Here is an 18,757-nt window from a genome sequence, read left to right as displayed (position 1 = left end):
CCATCTCTTCCCCACTTTCATCTCATCTGCAAGGGCGATGATACCGAGGTCATTTTACTTTAAAAGATACAACTTTGTATTCCCCATCTGGGAGGAGAAAGTAGAAGTTGGGAATTCTCCTGGTTCCACACTATCTCCCTGTAGTTACTGATCACTCAGCGAGGTAAGTCACCAGTATGTTTCCTCTCCAGAAGCTGGGCTGATATGGGATGTGAAACGTACCGGCCTTACTGGTGTTTCCGGAAGGTACCCCTTTCCTGGGCTCGGATAGAAGAGATGAGGCTTGTTTCTGAGTGGCTGGCCGTGGACCAGGATACCTGTGGGATGCATTGAGTAGATAAATAACTAGAAGAATGCCATTACAATCACACAGCAGAGAGTATGGGAAAGAGATTAATGGAGTATTTTCTGGTTAACCTGCGGAGGTTGAAGAGAGCTTCACAAAGATACGACCAGCAATTTTGTACAACTTCAGGCCTACAGATTCTTGCATACAGAGTCACAAAGGGGCAGTATTCCAAGCTCAAAAGTTGAAGTTGTTAATCAAGGTGAGATTTTTCTTTAAAACATACTAGACCTGATTTCACTGTTCATCTAGATCACAGATTTATAATAACCAAAAGCCATGATTAAATTCTCTTCTTGCCTACCCTTACCCAGGGTGGACTGATTTAAAGCAAAATGACTTAGATAAGTGACTAGGAAACCAAAGTAATAGAAACCATACGTTTATATCAGAACGAACAGAAAACTGTGATTTAAAAAATCCATTTTAATCATGTTTTACCATTTGTCCTTTTTTATTTTCCTATAGAAAAGGTGATTCATTAGTTGATAACCATTAAGACATTGAATTGCAATAAAAATTGCCTTGACACTAAATTCGATGCTTCTTTTAGCTAACCAGGAGGATGCACTATATCTGTACACATTTAGTTAAGCAATCATATAGCTTAAATTTACATTTATTCAGAGTGTTAATTTTTGCATGTCTTTATTATGTTATAAAATGGTGAGCGATTAATTTATTATATGATAATTTTTACTTGTGATTTGTATCAAACTATTTGGATGGAAATTAAATTTTAAATGTACAAAATCAGAATTTTTACTTTATTTGTTTTAATTTAGTAAAGTGACTTACATGTGCTGGATATGTAAAAAAAATGTTTAACATAACATGTTTTACATTTCAAACTAATTTATTAAGCAAACCAAGTATGATCTACAGTTAGTAAATTCAATGGATTGTTTCTGGTCACTACGTCCTACAGGATTTTAGAAGTAGTAGATCTCATCATCTCAACGCCTAGTTTTACTCAGAGATTGGAAGAGGAAAACAAGTCTTCCTGTTTTTTCAACTCCCAAAAGTTGAAAGTTTCTTAATGTTGAATGAACAAGTCAAATAACATGAAATATTCTCTTGAGTGTGCAGAAGAGGCTACAATGCTGTCAAAAGCCTGTTTACCACTTCAACAAACTGGGGTTCCATGAGCTTAGCCAATGATTTCAGTCAGTTCGATGATCTGGCTTTCTTTAAAAGTTGACAACAAACGTGTCCTTTTAAATTATTTTTGTTCTTAATTTAAATTATTTTAATAAATTACAGTAAGTTTAGGCAGTAACAAATCATTACTTTCCCATTTAATTTTAAATAGGGTCATTCAAAATAAATATTAATGTAAAATCAAAAATATCTGATTTAAATGAGAAAACTATTTTAATTTTTAAAAATAATTCTTTACAGTGTTTCTCTCTCTAACATTCTCACATCTGATATTTTAATTCATTTCAGCAGTTGACCAGGCCAGTTATAGCCAGATCTAGAGTGAAGAAAACATACCCTGAGTCTTCCATCCTGGTGTACTTATCTTCTGGGACAGCAGATCTCTGAGGTTGTTTCACAGAGGGAGCTGGTTGGCTGAAAACAAAAATCGTGGCTATGAAAGAGAATCTTAACATACATTGACGAGCGTCAGCTCAACTATAATTTGCAACCTCAAAGACAGTGAACGGCTCCATTCAGTCAAAAGCAATCTTCTTCAGAACAGAGCTAAGCAAGTATTCAGCGGTCATTCTGTTTGAAACATTTAGGCCTGGTCTACACCACAGAGTTAGGTCAGCGTGAGGTAGCTTATGTCAACTTAACTCTGTGTGCATCTACACTACCATGTTGCTCCCGCCAATGTCAGGTGCCTGCTACGCCGATTTAATAACTCCAGCGCCACAAGCGGTGTAGCCCTTCGGCTGATGTAGTGAGGTCAGTGCAGACACTGTGTGGCTTATATCAGACTGTTCCAAATGTCAGCACCTAGCGGCAGGGCTCCTAGCTGTGCTTATCCCAGAATGCCTCCCGCTGAAACCTGGCACGAGCTCACCTCGTGAGATCGGGCCTTGTTGACAAGGGCTACTGTGGATTATACAAAACCGATTTAATTACTGCAGTGGCTGTACATCGACACAACTTACGTCGGCTTGCCCTTAATTCCGAAGGATCAAATGGATGTAAAATTAAACTGTGACTGTACCTGACTCAATGTTATCCTATGCGCTGTTCCTAACTCCAGCTATCAATCCTGCTTTGGGCAGCACAAGCCACAGCTAATTTGTTCTCAGCCTTAACTCTACATTCACAAAGATTTTGCCTTGGAATGTCCTTGTCTTTTAAACAATTTGCTCATGCTCATTATTAATATTCTTCTTTACATTACCGTAGCAACTAGACTCAACTGAAGAATGGTCGTGGGCCCTTGCTTATAACATGTAAGTTAAGGACATGAGTTACTGAGGCAGAAAAAGGCAGAAAAGAAAAGCATGGGTTTGGATTCTCGGTGGTTCCCAGATCATTGAACTCTGCTTCCAGGAGTAAATCACCGCAGCCTTTACAGTTACAGCGGTCGCCTGCATGAGGTTCGTTGCAGCTGAAATAAAAGGCAGCGTGGTCTGGACTACGCATTGATCTGGAAGCCCTACACTCTTATTTCAGATCTATTTCTGTACCCGGGGGTAAGTTTGCAAAAATCACACCGGGTGTCTGCAGTTAGGCCCTTTAAAATGACCTGATTCGCAGGCTGCGTCTATGCGGCAAAGTTATTTCAAAATAACTTTGGCAGCATTGAAACAACACACGTGTATTTCGAAATAAGATTGAAACCGTGCATTTCGATTCCAGCACACCTCACTCCACAAGGAATGACGCCTATTTTGAAAGTGCTACTTCGAAATAGGAACTATTGAGGCATGGAATAGCACTAACTCGAAATAAATCACAACAGGCTAGAATGGGGCTATTTTGGTATAGCACTATGGACCCAGAAGTGCTATTTCAAAATGCATTTTGTGTGTTGCCGTGCTATGTTGAAATGCAGCCGCCTCGTAGCCAGAGCCTCAGAGGTGCTGAGCACTAACAAGGCCTAGTGAAACCAGCAGAAGCTGCAGGAGCTGTGTATCTCTTAAAAGCAGCCCACGGGTAGGTTTTTACCTGGTGACAGTAATGGGGTCCAGGTCACCGTCTTGCTGCAAGAAGCCCGAGGGTCCGGCCCTATTCTCCTTGAGCTTCCCTTGCACCTGGGATTTTTTTCGAGACAGGGCATTACTCAGCCAGCTATCATCCTCCTCCTCCTCCTCGCGTGGTCTGGGTTTAGCTGCTGCTTCCTGGGCAGCTGACTTTGACCCAGGAAGGAGTTGGCTGGCTGGGCTGGGCCTCCTGGTAGCTGAGGGGCTGGATGGCACGTTCAAAGGGGCTGCTGCAGGACTCCCCTTGGTAGCATCCGTGGCTGGAGATGCAGGATCCAAATCAAAGTCCTCATCTTTCAAGCCCAACCAGTCAGCGCCAGCCTTGCTGCCTCGCATGGGGCTCGTGGTGGCTGGAGTGGTCGGTTTGGATCTTTGGTCCATTTTCAGTTCACTGATATTCTCTGCCGAAAACCTGCAACAGGGGAGGGAGAGACAAGCTGGGACTTCAGCAGTTCTCCACCGGGAGGCAGCATGCCTGGTGCTTAGGGGGAAAGATGCGCGCAGGCACTGCGTGTATCAACACACACCTGACAGACTGTCGCCTCGACTGCCGGCCCTCGAGCGTGGAGGCCAGGGTGGGCTGGTAGGCGCCGAAGGTGAAATCCTCGTCGTCCCAAACGTTTTCCTTATCTGTTTAGATAAGTGGAGACTGAAGTCAGCCCCAAATGGGCACGCAGGTTGCATCAACACACACTTGTAGGCTCTCGCTTTTGTCTGTTGCAGGAGGTGTTCCACTGCAACTTGCTTAGCCCTGACTACACTAGAAACGTTGTCTGATCTAGCTGTACCGGTATTGTTATACTGACAAACCCTCTGTGATGGAACGTATGTCATGCCTAGCACACCATGGTAACCATTTTTGCTGTCCCATAAGTCAGTGTTCCTGAAACTTTTGGAAACCACAGAACACCAAACAATAGTATTTTTTATGTGGAACACTGATCAAAATTTAAAAAAAAAAAAAAAATTGTTGTCGATCCCAAAAAAACAGCTATATATACAACAAAAACAAAATGGAGTCATAGAGTCAGGTATCATAGCAATGAAGAAGTAACATTATATCTGCTTTTAATAACAGAAAATATAGACCATCAGTGTATTTTTCCAAATGTTCAAGGCGCACCTCTGAGCTGTTCGTAGAACACCAGTGTTCTGGGGAACATAGTTTAAGAATCACTGTTACAAGGTATCACACGAAGACTTAGTTTGTGGGTCAATATTGTCTTGACAGAGTATGTGTGGTACCATGGTATATTAAATTATCAGATTTCCTGGTACCATGTTATTCACACGTTCCACACTGAGATCAGCATACAGGTCTATCTCGAACAAAGGAAATGGTCAAAACAAAAAAAGCAGTAAAAGTAGCACTTTAAAGACTAACAAAATAATTCATTAGGTGATGAGCTTTCATGGGACAGACCCACTTCTTCAGACCAGAGCCCTATCAGAACAGACTCAATATTTAAGGCATACAGAACCAAATATAGTAATCAAGGTTGACAAATCAGAAAAAAAATTATCACGGTGAGCAAATCAGAGAGTAGAGGGGCAGAGGTGTGTGTCAAGAATTAGATTAAGCCAAGTACACAAAAGGGCCCCTATAATGACCCAGAAAATTCCCATCCCGGTTCAAACCACGCGTTAATGTGTTGAATTTGAATCTAAAAGAGAATTCAGCACCCTCCCTTTCCAAAGCATTGTGAAAATTCTTCTTCAGTAAGACGCAGACTCTTAAGTCATTAACAGAATGGCCCACTCCATTAAAATGTTGGCTGACTGGTTTGTGGATCAGGAGTGTTTTTATGTCTGTTTTGTGCCTATTAACTCTTTGTCTAAGAGAGTTTGAAGGCTGTCCAAGGAAACTGTATTTAGGCAGTGAACAGTTATCAAGCAGGACAAGAGAGAAAGGGAGTTCAAACAGCGGGAATCCCCTGACATACAGACACTAAATTTCAGCTACACAGGGTCCTGTGGCACCTTATAGACTAACAGAAAAGTTTTGAGCATGAGCTTTCGTGAGCACAGACTCACCTCATCAGATGCTGGTCTTGGAAATCTGCAGGGCCAGGTATAAATAAGCCAGAGCAAGGGTGGGGAAAACAAGGTTAGCTCAGTCAGCAATGGTGAGGCTTACTACCAGCAGTTGATCTGGAGGTGTGAACGCCAAGGGAGGGGAAGCCGCTTCTGTATTTAGCCAGCCATTCACAGTCTTTGTTTAAGCCTGAGCTGAGGGTGTCAAATTTGCAGATGAATTGTAGCTCAGAAATTTCTCTTTGGAGTCTGGTCCTGAAATTTCTTTGCTGTAGGATAGCTACTTTTAAGTCTGCTACTGTGTGGCCTGGGAGATTGAAGTGCTCTCCTACGGGTTTTTGTATATTGCCATTTCTGATATCTGATTTGTGTGCGTTTATTCTTTTACGTAGAGACTGTCCAGTTTGTCCGCATGGATGTTTTCTCTCTTGGGATGGAAGCTGGATGCATGAAGGTAGGCGTAGCGGTCAGTGGGTTTATGGTACAGGGTGGTACTGATGTGGCCATCGTATATTAGCACCGTGGTGTCCAGCTTCCATCCCAGACACACCACATGATCCATTGTCTACAGCCAAGCACTAAGATATATAACCGCATTTGCTCCAACCCCTCCGACAGAGACAAACACCTACAGGATCTCTACCAAGCATTCTTGAAACTGCAATACCCACCTGAGGAAGTGAAAAAACAGATCAACAGAGCCAGACGTGTGCCACGAAGCCTCTTACTACAGGACAAGCCCAAGAGAGAAACCAACAGAACACCACTAGCCATCACCTACAGTCCTCAGCTAAAACCTCTGCAGCGCATCATCAGGGATTTACAATCCATCCTGGACAATGATCCCCCACTTTCACAGGCCTGGGAGGCAGACCAGTCCTTGCCCACAGACAACCTGCCAACCTGAAGCAAATCCTAACCAGCAACTATACACCGCACCACAGTCCCTCTAACTCAGGGACCCATCCATGCAACAAACCTCGTTGCCAGCTCTGCCCACATATCTACACCAGCAACACCATTACAAGACCTAACCAGATCAGCCACACCATCGTGGGTTCATTCAGCTGCACATCTACCAATATAATTTATGCCATCATGTGCCAGCAATGCCCCTCTGCTATATACATCACACCTCCAGATCAACTGCTGGTAGTAAGCCTCACCCTTGCTGACTGAGCTAACCTTGTTATCCCCACCTTTGCTCTGGCTTATTTATACCTGGCCCTGCAGACTTCCAAGACCAGCATCTGATGAAGTGAGTCTGTGCTCACGAAAGCTCATGCTCAAAACTTTTCTGTTAGTCTTTAAGGTGCCACAGGACCCTTCGTTGCTGTTACAGATCCAGACTAACACAGCTACTCCTCCGATACTTAAATTTCAGCTGGAAATGTTTTCCAAGAGGAGGACTGATGCAATGAAAGAAGGAATAAGTTCCCAGAGGTACTCTTCCTTTCCGGTAATCCATTCACTGCAGGAGAAGGGACAAAGGAAGGAGCCAGTAAACAGCACGAGGGCTCCTGGCCTAAGAAGTTTGGCCAGTAAGACTGCTGAGCACAAATAATGAGAAAATCTTTGCTCTGAATTTAACACAGTCTGTTTGGTTAGTGCCAGTCATGTTTTATCTTTATTGTTCCTGTAACCATTGCTGGCTTTTATGGCTTGTGATTTGCATTCACTTGAAATCTCTCTCTCCAGGTAGTTAATTACACTTTGGTTTTACTCTTTTACCTAAGCCAGCGTGTTTAAACAGAAGTGTCAGAAGAATGGTTTCAAACAATAAGCTGGGATATTTGTTCTCTTGAAGCAATAAAGGAGTTGCCATCCCTCTTCCGGACAGTAGAAGTGTGCTAACACAGGGCATACATTTCTGGGGGAAAAATCGAAGGCGGGACATAAGTTGGAGTAACCCTGTATTACACTGACAGCTGATACGAGCTGTCTGGCCGCGGCTCACGGGCATAGCTGGGAGATATTTATACGCTGGAGGCTGTTTGAAATTACTCTTGACTGGAGGGGAGAGCAGCAAAGCAGTTTAAAAAGCATGCCAGGTCAGAGGGCAGGGGTGACACTGCTATTCATTAGCCTGGAGTGCACTCATGGTAGGTCACGCAGTGATGAAAGTGCTTTTGCTGGCATAGGTGTTACCGGTTCCCCGTGCAAAGCAAGCTATCCCAGCAGAAGCCCTTTTATACTGGCATAACCATGCGCACAGCGTCGTCACAAAATAACCACCGCCCGCCACAAGAACGCCGCACCAGCAAGAGCTTCTGGAGTACCTCAGGCCTTACTCACCGGGCTGCTGCTGGTACTTTTTATCCAGCCTGAACTCCTTGCGTTCTCCTGTAGCTGGTCGTGCTATGAGTTTGGCTGCAGTTCCACTTCCCAACAATTCATCCAGCTTGGCACGGGCAGGGCGGGGCTCTTGCCTGCCAGAGGGCAAAAAGAGTTACAAGTGTCTCATCCAGGGGCTGAAATCACTGAAGCAGCGTCTGTCCCTCTCCACGTGCAAAAGAGGTGCACTTAGGAGCTGCTGTCAGACCCACTGGCATGACCTCTGTGCAATCTGAGCTGCTGTTGGGGGTTTTTTAATTCCTATGGATCTATAAAACTAAATTTCTAGTCCGCGCAGTTGCCAGGAAGCAGATCAAACGCTGACCTATCGTGGGCCGGCCCGAACGAATCTGCAGCCAGCCCAGCCTGAAACAATAGCTCTGAAGGGTGAGAATTGCTCTTGTCCATCTCAGCGGGGTGTCACATGGGACGGGCCTTCTGTGCTGTTTTACACAGGGAGTCCTGGGCCACCATGCGGTGCGACAGTAATACAAATATTTGACAATCACCACTGTTTAAAAGGGAACAGTTAACTATTGCATTGCTGACCCTTTTAGTAGATATACCCAGCTATACTGCGGGACTGCGACCAGAATGCTGGTACCACGTCCCTCCTCCTCTCTTCCCATTTTGCCCAGGGTTTCTATCACATCGACACTAAAGGCTCGACAAGAGCCCAGCTGTAGTGCTGCTGCTACAATCGAGAGCACAGACACTTCCTACGCCAGAGGAAAGGGTGCTCTGGCAACGTAGCTAGTCCGCCTCTTCGAGAGGCAGGAGCTAGGCCAGGGGGCTGCAACCAAAAGAGAAAGAGCCATTTTTGATAAACGTGTTAAAAAACTCAGTAATTCAAGAGCTGCAATGCAGGTGAATAGGAGACAATCCTTAATAAATAACATCAACCCATCCTTTTGGCAGCCCCTATTTTAAGAGGAGGAAACACACATATCGCACAGTGCACTGCACACATTAAAGGGGGAGTTATCCAATGTTTCCAGATCGCATATCGTTTGCTATTTAGGTAGGAGTGGTTCATTGCTGGGCTTTTAGAAGTTCACCGAAATAATCAGTCTTTAAAGAGCCACATGCAGCTCCAGAGCGGCAGGTTGCCGACCCCTGAGCTAGGTCTTCTGCTGATGTAGCTGTGCTGACAGCCGGGGTAAGGTCAAACCAACTACCGGGCTCAGAGTGAAATTGTTCACAGCCCTGAGCGACGCTTTCATTTTTAAGAGCAGTCCCGGTCTTTGCGACCACGCCAACGATACAGAACAGTTGCAGAAATGATTCATGCCTCCCAGGCTCACGTATCTGAGGCAACAGAGGGCTTCTAACATTCTTCTGTACCTTCTCAGTCCAAGGCACTTAATGACTGAAGCCCACTTTGGCTACCTCGTGAGTTGCACTGTACTTTACTTCCATAGCCTTTCATTTCCCAGCAACTCCTTACTCCTCTCCCTTCCTCTCCTGCTTCAGCTCTTCCCTCGGACTCTCGCCAAACCCCAGCGCATCCATCAGGTCATCCCCATCATCTTCAAATGTCACCTCCTCCCTCCTCCTCACAGGGGCGGAAGCGTGGCCAGGAGCCAAGGAGAGAGGCATCCCTGTGAAATGGAATGAAGGTCTTTCTTAGCAGAGACCACTGGTTTCTAATGTCAGTAACGTGTTAGGCCGGCCAGGATCTTTGGCATAGTCACATCAAACGGTTCTTTTGCAGCCAAAGAACACCGCACTGGGAAGCGACAAAGGATGAGTTCACTGTTTTGCCACCCACACTCTCTCTTTTTAATGGCATCTTTTGATGAATTTGGTGACCATTAACAAGGAGAGATTTTCTTTTAGCCCTTGCTAGCACTGGAGATAAAATCATAGAACAATAGGACTGGAAGGGACCTCGAGAGGCTATCGAGTCCAGCCCCCTTCCCCAATGGCAGGACCAAGTACTGTCTAAACCATCCCTGACAGACACCTATCTAACCTGTTCTTAAATATCTCCAGAGATGGAAATTCCACAACCTCCCTTGGTAATTTATTCCACTGTTTGACCACCCTGACAGGAACTTTTTCCTAATGTCCAAACTAAACCTCCCTTGCTGCAGTTTAAGCCCATTGCCTCTTGTTCTATCCTCAGAGGCCAAGAAGAACAAGGTTTCTCTTTCCTCCTCACGACACCCTTTTAGATACCTGAAAACCGCTATCATGTCTTCCCTCAATCTTCTCTTTCCCAAACTAAACAAGCCCAATTCTTTCAGCCTTTCTTCATAGGTCACGCTCTCTAGACCTTTAATCATTCTTGTCACACTTTTCTGGACTCTCTCTAATTTCTCCACATCTTTCTTGAACTGCCGTGCCCAGAACTGGACACAATACTCCAGCAGAGGCCTAACCAGCACAGAGTAGAGCGGGAGAATGACTTCTCGCGTCTTGTTCACAACACACCTGCTAATGCACCCCAGCATCATGTTTGCTTTTTTTTTGCAACAGCATCACACTATTGACTCATATTTACCTTGTGGTCCACTATAACCCCTAGATCTCTTTCTGCTGTAGTCATTCCTAGACAGTCTCTCCCCATTCTGTATGTATGAAACTGATTGTTCCTTCCCAAGTGGAGCAGTTTGCATTTGTCCTTATTAAACTTCATCCTGTTTACCTCAGATCATTTCTCCAATTTATCCAGATCATTTTGAATTGTGACCCTATCCTCCAGAGCAGTTGCCACCCCCTCAGCTTGGTATCATCTGCAAACTTAATAAGTGTACTTTGTATGCCAACATCTAAATCGTTGATGAAGACATTGAACAGAACAGGTCCTAACACAGACCCCTGCGGAACCCCACTTGTTATACTTTTCCAGCAGGACTGAGAACCATTAAGAACTACTCTCTGGGTATGGTTATCCAGCCAGTTATGCACCCACCTTATAGTAGCCTCATCTAAATTGTATTTGCCTATTTTTTTTTATAAGAATATCATGTGAGACCTTATCAAATGATTTACTAAAGTCTAGGTATACCACATCTACCGCTTCTCCCCTATCCACAAGGCTCATTATCCTATCAAAGGAAGTTATCAGATTAGTTTGACATGATTTGTTCTTGACAAATCCACACTGGCTGTCCCCTATCACCTTACCACCTTCCAAGTGCTTGCAGATGATTTCTTTAATTACCTGCTCCATTATCTTTCCTGGCACTGAAGTTAAGCTGACTGGCCTGTAGTTTTCTGGGTTATTCTTATTCCCCTTTTCAAAGATAGGCACTACATTTGCCCTTTTCCAGTCTTGTGGAATCTCTCCTGTTTCCCACGCTTTTCCAGATGTTACAGCCTCTTAATCCTGCTCTGTTGGACGCCTGTTAACCCAGTTTGCCCCCAGCTCAGCCGCTCATCTCAGACCTGCAACAGCCCTGGCTCTTCCAGACTTGGGTTTCACGCTTCCATCTCAGTTCTGAATTGCAGCATTTCCCTCTGTGCTAGTCCTGGATGTTCACGTCTAGCACAACCACTCTGCCACCTGAACCTGCAGCTTGACCTGTTCTCAGCCACCCCAATGGTATGCCAGGGAGACCCAATACAAATGACAGATCAGTGGTTTAAGAGATGGGGAAAGCAGGATGTTCACACCAGTGAAGGAAATTACAGAGTTGCCCAAATGAGTTCAGTACAGAGGGTGTAATTCTAGTATGGCCACATACCTTTCTCTTTGGCTGGTCCGGTATGTCTTTCAGGGCTACTTCTGGCGCCTGTTGGAGGTGACTTCTTAGCAGCCCCTTCCTCCTTATCAGACAAAAGCCCTGCCAAAGGATCATCTAAATCTAGCAATCAGCCCATGGGCATAAAAGAGAAAACACAGAAGTGGAATTTTGAAACAGTCCAGCTCAGAGAGGACAATCTGCTCAGAGCTAAATATTGAGATCATCATCTATAACCGGGGAATTCTGCATGAACCAGATCTTGCTCCGACTGGAGTCACTGGCAGTACTCCATAGGTCCTTGTGTTTGTATTAGCTCCTAGAAGCACATTCCTCTGAGGGTACCTGGAGTTGCAGGTTGAGTTATATTATCATTGGGAAAAACGCCATCGCCCATTTTTGTCAAAGTCTGGGATATCTCTGTCCTCAGTATTGGTTTTGGGTGAATTTGGACAGCCTCAGAGTGCCTGATCCTTGGATGGCAGCCGCCAGGGGTTATAAAACAAAAAGCTATGAATTCAGATTCTGCCAGGAACCAGTTACACCTGAATCTCTCTGGATTTGGCTGACCTCCAGTATCTAAAGAGATCTATGCATGTTCATAACTATCAGAGAGGTAGCTGTGTTAGTCTATCTTCAAAAACAACAAGAAGTCCTGAGGCACCCTATAGACTAACAGATATTTTGGAGCATAAGCTTATACGGTGGTATAAGCTTATGCTCCAAAATATCTGTTAGTCTATAAGGTGCCTCAGGACTTCTTGTTATACACGTTCATGATTTTCTACTCCATTTCCTTCCCTTAACAAGTCCTCTACAGGGCAGAAATCACTTCTGATCTGGACCCTCTCTAAGCACTTGCACTGTTCAGGTACTGAAATGCCATGAAACAGCCAGTTCCCCGCATTGTTTCAGCCCCATAGACTGAAGTCACTGGGAGCCTTTCCACTCATTTCCATAGGCCCTAGCAGAGGGAGTGTAGATTCTTGGTTAAAGCTTGGAAATGGAAAACCAGGAGACGTGGACTATTTCCAGATCTGTGATTTCAGGCTTCTGTGCCTCAGCTTCCCCATCTGTAAAAGTGGTATAATAGCTATGTAGGACTTGGGGTGGGGAGGGATTTAAATGATTAACGCTCACTAAGAATGATACTTCTGCAAAACTTTCTATACAGAGCGTGTTACAGAGGTTAGCATTTAAGGCGGCAGGGGACAACGTAACACTAACTAAAGCACCCTCAGGCGTCCCATTCAGAGACCAGAGCCCACCCACAAAGCCCACTGCCTCACAGTGGTTTTAAAACCAGCTTTCCTATTCTCTTACATGGTTGCTTTTTAGACTCCATGGTTGTTGAGTAAAGAGAAATGGGGAAGAAGAGGATAAAAGGAAGATCAATGAATGGAACCCAAACTCACCCCCTACCCCCTACTTCTTTATCTTTATGGCATGTTTTCCTCATGTTACAATGGCAAACCACCGTATTTTACACCATATGCCCCTCTGCCCTGCAGAGCTGCAGCATGGTGCTCAGAGAACATGTGCAGGAACAGCAGGCCCAGGTCAGATTCCCACTTCACCCAAGCTTGCCTCAACTCCGACCTGTAGGGAACACAGCTCGGTATGAGCGGTACTGGGTGTTCGTGGCCCACATAGTCCTTGGCCGCTCTGCCAATTGAGACCACCAGCCCCGGTGATGATTTTTGTGCTACGGACACATTAGGAACCGCAGTAGAAGATCGGCAACTCATTTCACACGAGTCACCCTCGTGGTACTTTGAGCTGGAGGAGGTTTTAGACTGGTGATCTAGACGTGAAAGGCTTGGTCTGTATCCTGTCACTCACTGCCTCTTCTAGAAAACTTGTCCTTCATGGAACTGAAGATCGACTAATTTCCAGTCAGATTACAGGTGAGATTCCAGCAGTGAGAGCTGAGAACGCACAACCATACCAGTCCAAGTCCTACCTTCAAAGGAAAACGTCTTGTACTGCCGCCCAGGCATGGTGGGAGTGGATAGGGGTTCCTTTTCAATTCCTGTGGCAGACTCGTCTACAAAATCCAACAGATGGGGGCTTTGCAGACAGACAGAGTGGCAGAACACCTACGTTCTCCATGCTTGCCCTCCCATATGGAAATAAACAACCTATTCAGACTCAATGGAGGGTTAACATTTCTAGGCAGAGCGTATTGTACACCCTGGAGAAACCTGACAACATGTACAGCAGGGCACAATTCCTTCCAGGAATGCAAGGGTTCAAATATCATCTTTCGAGAGGAATCTTCCCGCCAACATTCCCCCTGGTGGGGTTCTGAGCCTGATGCTTACTTTGTAAACGGCCCCTTTAGAACTGGTGAGGCCTCCAACTTACATAATGTCCTGCTGAGAGTGGGAATTCTGCAGCTCCCATCCATCTCTTCTGATCTGTGCCTCCCACTCATGGGCAGGGGGTGACCCTGGGCTTGGGGAGGCAAAGACTCCCAGCGCCCCTATGCCTCTGTCTTCACCCCGCTTTGTGGACGCCTGCCTCTGCCCAGCCCCTACTTACAAAACACACACACAATGGGTTTGTTGTCTCCCAGAATGGGACAGTGTGGCCCAGGAGCTCTGGACAACCACCAGGGGACGTGGCTGCAGCATCCTCTGGCCTGGAGCTCCAGGGAGCCAGCAGGCCCTCCAAAGGAGCATGGGGAGTGCCGGGTGAGGCAGTTTGGAAAGGTATTGCCTTCCCCTGCCACTGATACCCGCCACCCAGGTTCCCACGGTCTTCTACAGTTTGAGGCCTTACTGCTCAAAAAGAACCAACGTCATGTCAACTTGGAACACCGTCTGTGTGGGAACAGCTCCACCATCACAGGTCCAGGAAGCGTTAGTGGGCACATGTCCCATGCACGCCAGCAGGTCGTATGCCACCTCTGGTGCTACGATGTGACCCAGAGCCACCTTCCTCTTTAACGCAGGCGCACGGCGTCTCACAGTTTGCAGGTCTCAGGGAGCTGGGCACCATCACTGCCTAGGCAGCCTCTCCGATAGGCTCCAGGCGGAGAGCACCACACACTAGGTCATGCCAATTCATGGAGCCGCATCTGTGTCTCAGGAAGGACCATGGCTACTATCTGCTTCACTTTATGAAAATAAGGCGCAGCCCACAGACTGAACAAGCAGCCTGGATGGCTCTTGGCTGGGCAAAGTTTGGGTGCCGCCAGGTTTATCGCAGCGCGTAAGTGAGCAGCAAGCATCTCGGGAGTGAACTGCCACTCTTGTGTTATAATAATGCCAAGCAGCCGTAGCCCAGGGCCCACTGCGCTAGGTGCGATACAAACACACCCGGAACCTCTATAAGGCCTAGGCTCTGGTGTAAAACAGACCAAATCCAGCCTTGGTCATGGGAAAGTCCCTGTCCCTGAGGATAGCCTCCAATCAACTATTTAAAGCCCCAGAGATCAACAGCTTCATTCAAAACCCTTTTGCAATCAGCCAGGCCGGGAGCAAGGGAAGCGCTGGCAGAGGGTTCGCACCTCACACTCACCCTTCTCAGCGGTCGTTAGCTTCTGGGCAGTTTTTGCCTGGCTGCCTGAGGAGTCAAGCGTCTCTGACCGCTTTGCTGTTGTCCTCCCAGCCCCAGGACGTGACTTCTTTATGCCTAGGAGATCAGCTTCCATATCATCCATATCCTGGAGAAGAACACAGAGGGGAGCACACAGAATCATAGAACACTGGAAGCGACCATGAGAGGTCATCGAGTCCAGTCCTCTGCCCTCACACCAGGACCGAGCACCATCTAGACCACCCCTGATAGATGCCTGTCGAACCTGCTCGTAAATATCTCCAGGGATGGAAATTCTGCAACCTCCCCAGGCAACTTACTCCACTGTATGACCACCCTGACAGTGAGGAAGTCTTTCTAATGTCCAACCTAAACCTTCCTTGCTGCAGTTTAAGCCCATTGCTCTTTGTCCTATCCTCAGATGCCAAGGAGAACAATTTTTCTCCCTTCTCCTTGTAACCCTTTTAGGTACATGAAAACCACCATCATGTCCCCTCTAAGTCTTCTCTAAACTAAACAAGCCCAGTTCTTTCAGTGTTCCCTCATAGCTCATGTTCTCTAGACCGTCAATCATTCTTGTTTGTCTTCTCTGAACCTTCTCCAATTTCTCCACATCTTTCTTGAACTGCAGTGCCCAGAACTGGACACAATACTCCAACTGAGGCCTAATCAGCACTGAGTAGAGAGGAAGAATGACTTCTCAAGTCTTGCTCACAACACATCAGCCAAGCGGTTGCCCGGGTGCTTGGGCAGCAGAGCAAATGGAAACTGTCTTGCTTTGACAGGATATTCTTGAACGTGTAAATGCTGTCGCACCCGCTGCCTGGGCTCAGGGCCCTCCATTCCCAACCTGCTTCCCTGCCCAGCTCTTGTCCAGTCACTCACCAGAGAAGCCTGGGGAGCAGACCTCCAGTGCAGACCCTGTATCTGCCCAGCCTGCACTGTTCTCCCTGGCTGGCCACAGAAAGTGGCCAAGACTGGGCCAAAACCAGTGCACATCAACTCCAGCAAACGCTCTAGTCTTCCTATTTTTCAATACTCGCCAGTGGGGAGGTTTATCACTGGATGCGTCAGGGAAATTTTGAGGAGGAAAAAAAAAGAGGCTTGATGCTGCAACCCTTCCGCGTACACATAAAACTCATTGCCCTGTCTCTGAGCACTGGTCTAAGGAGCTCCCAGTAACCAAGCGCTCAACGGGGGTTTCTCTGAAGAAAAGCTATTGGAGGAAAGGGCTACAATTAAACACTGACTCAGAGAAACGGGGATGCAAACGAAGGGTGTGTTTCTCCAACCATCAGAGGTGTGACTGCAGCAGAGCCCCCCTGCCCCTCCAAGTTAACTTGGACCCCGCCAGCTCGAATAACAATAGCAGTGAAGTGGAGGGGGACTGTGTAAGTCCACCTGGGTTCTGGTATAGACATATGAGCCGTTAGCTTGTGTTGATGCAGCTTCACTGCTACTGTTATTTGAGTTAGCTAGACCAGAGCTAGCCTGGGTACAGCTGCAGTCACACACCCATAGAGGGAGACAGCTGAGGTTAGCTCTGGCACGTCACAGCCTCAGCCAGTGCAAGTCGGAGACTACAGGTTGGACCTGACTGGTGCTAAACGAGAGAATTTGCTGGACCACAGGAGGTCAATATTTTCTAGTACATTATCAACATTTCCCCTGCTTCTTGGGCTCTTGCAAGACAACCAGGGGTAAATTACAGCTAAATAACAGCACAGAACACTGTGGCTGTTAAAAAAAAACAAAAAAAAAAAAACTTTGTGGGACCGGGGGAAACTTGGCCACACCCATGATAAGTGATCATCCAGCAAAGTAAAACCAGGCCAGATTATGGATGTTGCCGGATGAGAGAGTTCCAGATTAGAGAGGTACAACCTGCAGTGATATTTCATAAGCTCACCTTCAGGGTCTCCAGCAAAGCTTGTGGGTCTACATCTGAGAGGTCGGATCCCTGCATGTGAAGTCAGGAGAGAGGATATCACACTAGCATGCAGGCAGAGGCATGTAGCACCAGATAAAACCCACAAAAGCCCAATGCCCATATAAGCATGTTTTCATTTTGCTTACAGTCTCGCTTGCCTGGGCACACACTGTTAAAGGCTACCTATTCTGTACCTAGTCCAAAGTGAAATGAGCCAGCAAGTAAATCAAACAGGCCTTGCTGTGTTTAAAATAAACCATCAGGGACCCAGAGCACCCAGGTTAGAGTGGAGGTAGGGCACTTAAAGCCATTATATCAGGACTGCTAGGTTATGATCCCAAGTCTACCGCTGATTCACTATGATTCCGCGGAAGCCACTCCATCTCTCTGCACCCCAGCTTTCCTCCTGTGTAACGCAGGGGTAATAACACATGCCCAGCTCCCCAAAGTGCCAGGAGTCCTATTTCAGCCCCGTTTGTAAAATGCTTCAAGATTTTTCCACCGTTTGTCTTCTCAGGCCGGGGGATTTTTCTTTTTCTTAGGAAAAGGTGTGGGAAACCCCTCAGCCCAGGAACTCTGTTTCCTTGCTGAAGTGTGGCTGCGATTGCTGGCAGGGACGTTATACCAGGAAGAAAACCTGGATTTTTGCTTTGCTTATCCCCAGAAAGTGACCGCAATAAAGTCAACGCCCATCAGACAACATAAGTCACCCCAGCAGCGCTCAGCATCAGCTCGGGAGTTTGCTTCTTACTTTCTCATGATCCAGGAGAGCATCCCGTCCCCACCGTACGACAAGAGGGACATCCAGATAAGATCGTCTGTTTACAGGGCTCCTAAAATTTCAGTGAAATTCCAGCAGGGCTGAATTTGGTTCTCAGTGTCCATGAGGAACCTTCTCTGATTCACGTTCCCCACCCCAGTCCACCCAGGCCTTACTTCACCTCTGCTCCTGCGTCCTCCTCCGCAGCCATCTTGCGGAAGACATCATCCTCTAAAACGGACCTGCCACAGAAGCAGGAGGATTAAGAACTGCCCCTGCTCCCCGTGGCACAACATCGTAGGAAAAGAGGTCAGGTGAGAGGTACTGCAGAAGCCAGCTGTGGTCCGAAGCTGGGACATGTCTCACTGACTGTGATAGAAGATCAGGAGATGAACCCACAGTGAGGGAGTTATTCTGACCCTTACAAGAGGAGTTGGGGAGGAGTTATAGGGTTTAAGATGGCTATTGCTTCAGACCAAGCTAAATCATGGAATGCTCGGACTGGAAGGGACCTTGACAGGTCATCGAGTCCAGCCCTTGCCTTCATGGCAGGACCAAGTACTGTCTGGAGCACCCCTGATAGCCATTTATCTAACCTGTTCTTAAATATCTCCAGAGATGGAGATTCCACAACCTCCCGAGGCAATTTATTCCAGTGTTTGACCACTCTGACAGTTAGGAACTTTTTCCTAATGTCCAACCTAAACCTCCCTTGCTGCAGTTTAAGCCAGTTGCTTCTTGTTCTATCCTCAGAGGCCAAGAAGAACAAGGTTTCTCCCTCCTCCTCATGACACCCTTTTAGATACCTGCAAACTGCTATCCTGTCCCCCCTCAATCTTCTCTTTTCCAAACTAAACAAGTCCAGTTCTTTCAGCCTTCCTTCATGTGTCATGTTCTCTAGACCTTTAATCATTCTTGTTGCTCTTTTCTGGACCCTCTCCAATTTCTCCA

General features: G+C 46.5%; 1 protein-coding gene across 4 annotated transcripts in view; it reads right to left on the bottom strand.

The window, feature by feature from the left end:
* The window catches only part of FBF1 (Fas binding factor 1), a 41,959-nt gene that overhangs the window by 18,199 nt on the left and 5,003 nt on the right, over window positions 1-18,757 (bottom strand). For 2 of the 4 annotated variants that reach the window (XM_075014472.1, XM_075014475.1), the window contains 11 exons: window positions 17,988-18,048; window positions 17,026-17,076; window positions 15,099-15,243; window positions 13,537-13,620; window positions 11,577-11,696; window positions 9,332-9,485; window positions 7,846-7,979; window positions 4,044-4,146; window positions 3,482-3,928; window positions 1,844-1,921; window positions 223-317 (listed from right to left, as the gene is read on the bottom strand). In XM_075014472.1, the coding sequence (XP_074870573.1) occupies window positions 223-317; window positions 1,844-1,921; window positions 3,482-3,928; window positions 4,044-4,146; window positions 7,846-7,979; window positions 9,332-9,485; window positions 11,577-11,696; window positions 13,537-13,620; window positions 15,099-15,243; window positions 17,026-17,076; window positions 17,988-18,048 (1,472 nt within the window). The remainder of the gene's footprint in view (window positions 1-222; window positions 318-1,843; window positions 1,922-3,481; window positions 3,929-4,043; window positions 4,147-7,845; window positions 7,980-9,331; window positions 9,486-11,576; window positions 11,697-13,536; window positions 13,621-15,098; window positions 15,244-17,025; window positions 17,077-17,987; window positions 18,049-18,757) is intronic. The other 2 variants (XM_075014473.1, XM_075014474.1) reach the window with 2 other exon arrangements.

The sequence above is a fragment of the Carettochelys insculpta genome, chromosome 20 (genome assembly GCF_033958435.1).
Source record: "Carettochelys insculpta isolate YL-2023 chromosome 20, ASM3395843v1, whole genome shotgun sequence".
NCBI lineage: Eukaryota > Metazoa > Chordata > Testudines > Carettochelyidae > Carettochelys > Carettochelys insculpta.
This window is presented reverse-complemented; position numbering and strand designations above follow the sequence as displayed.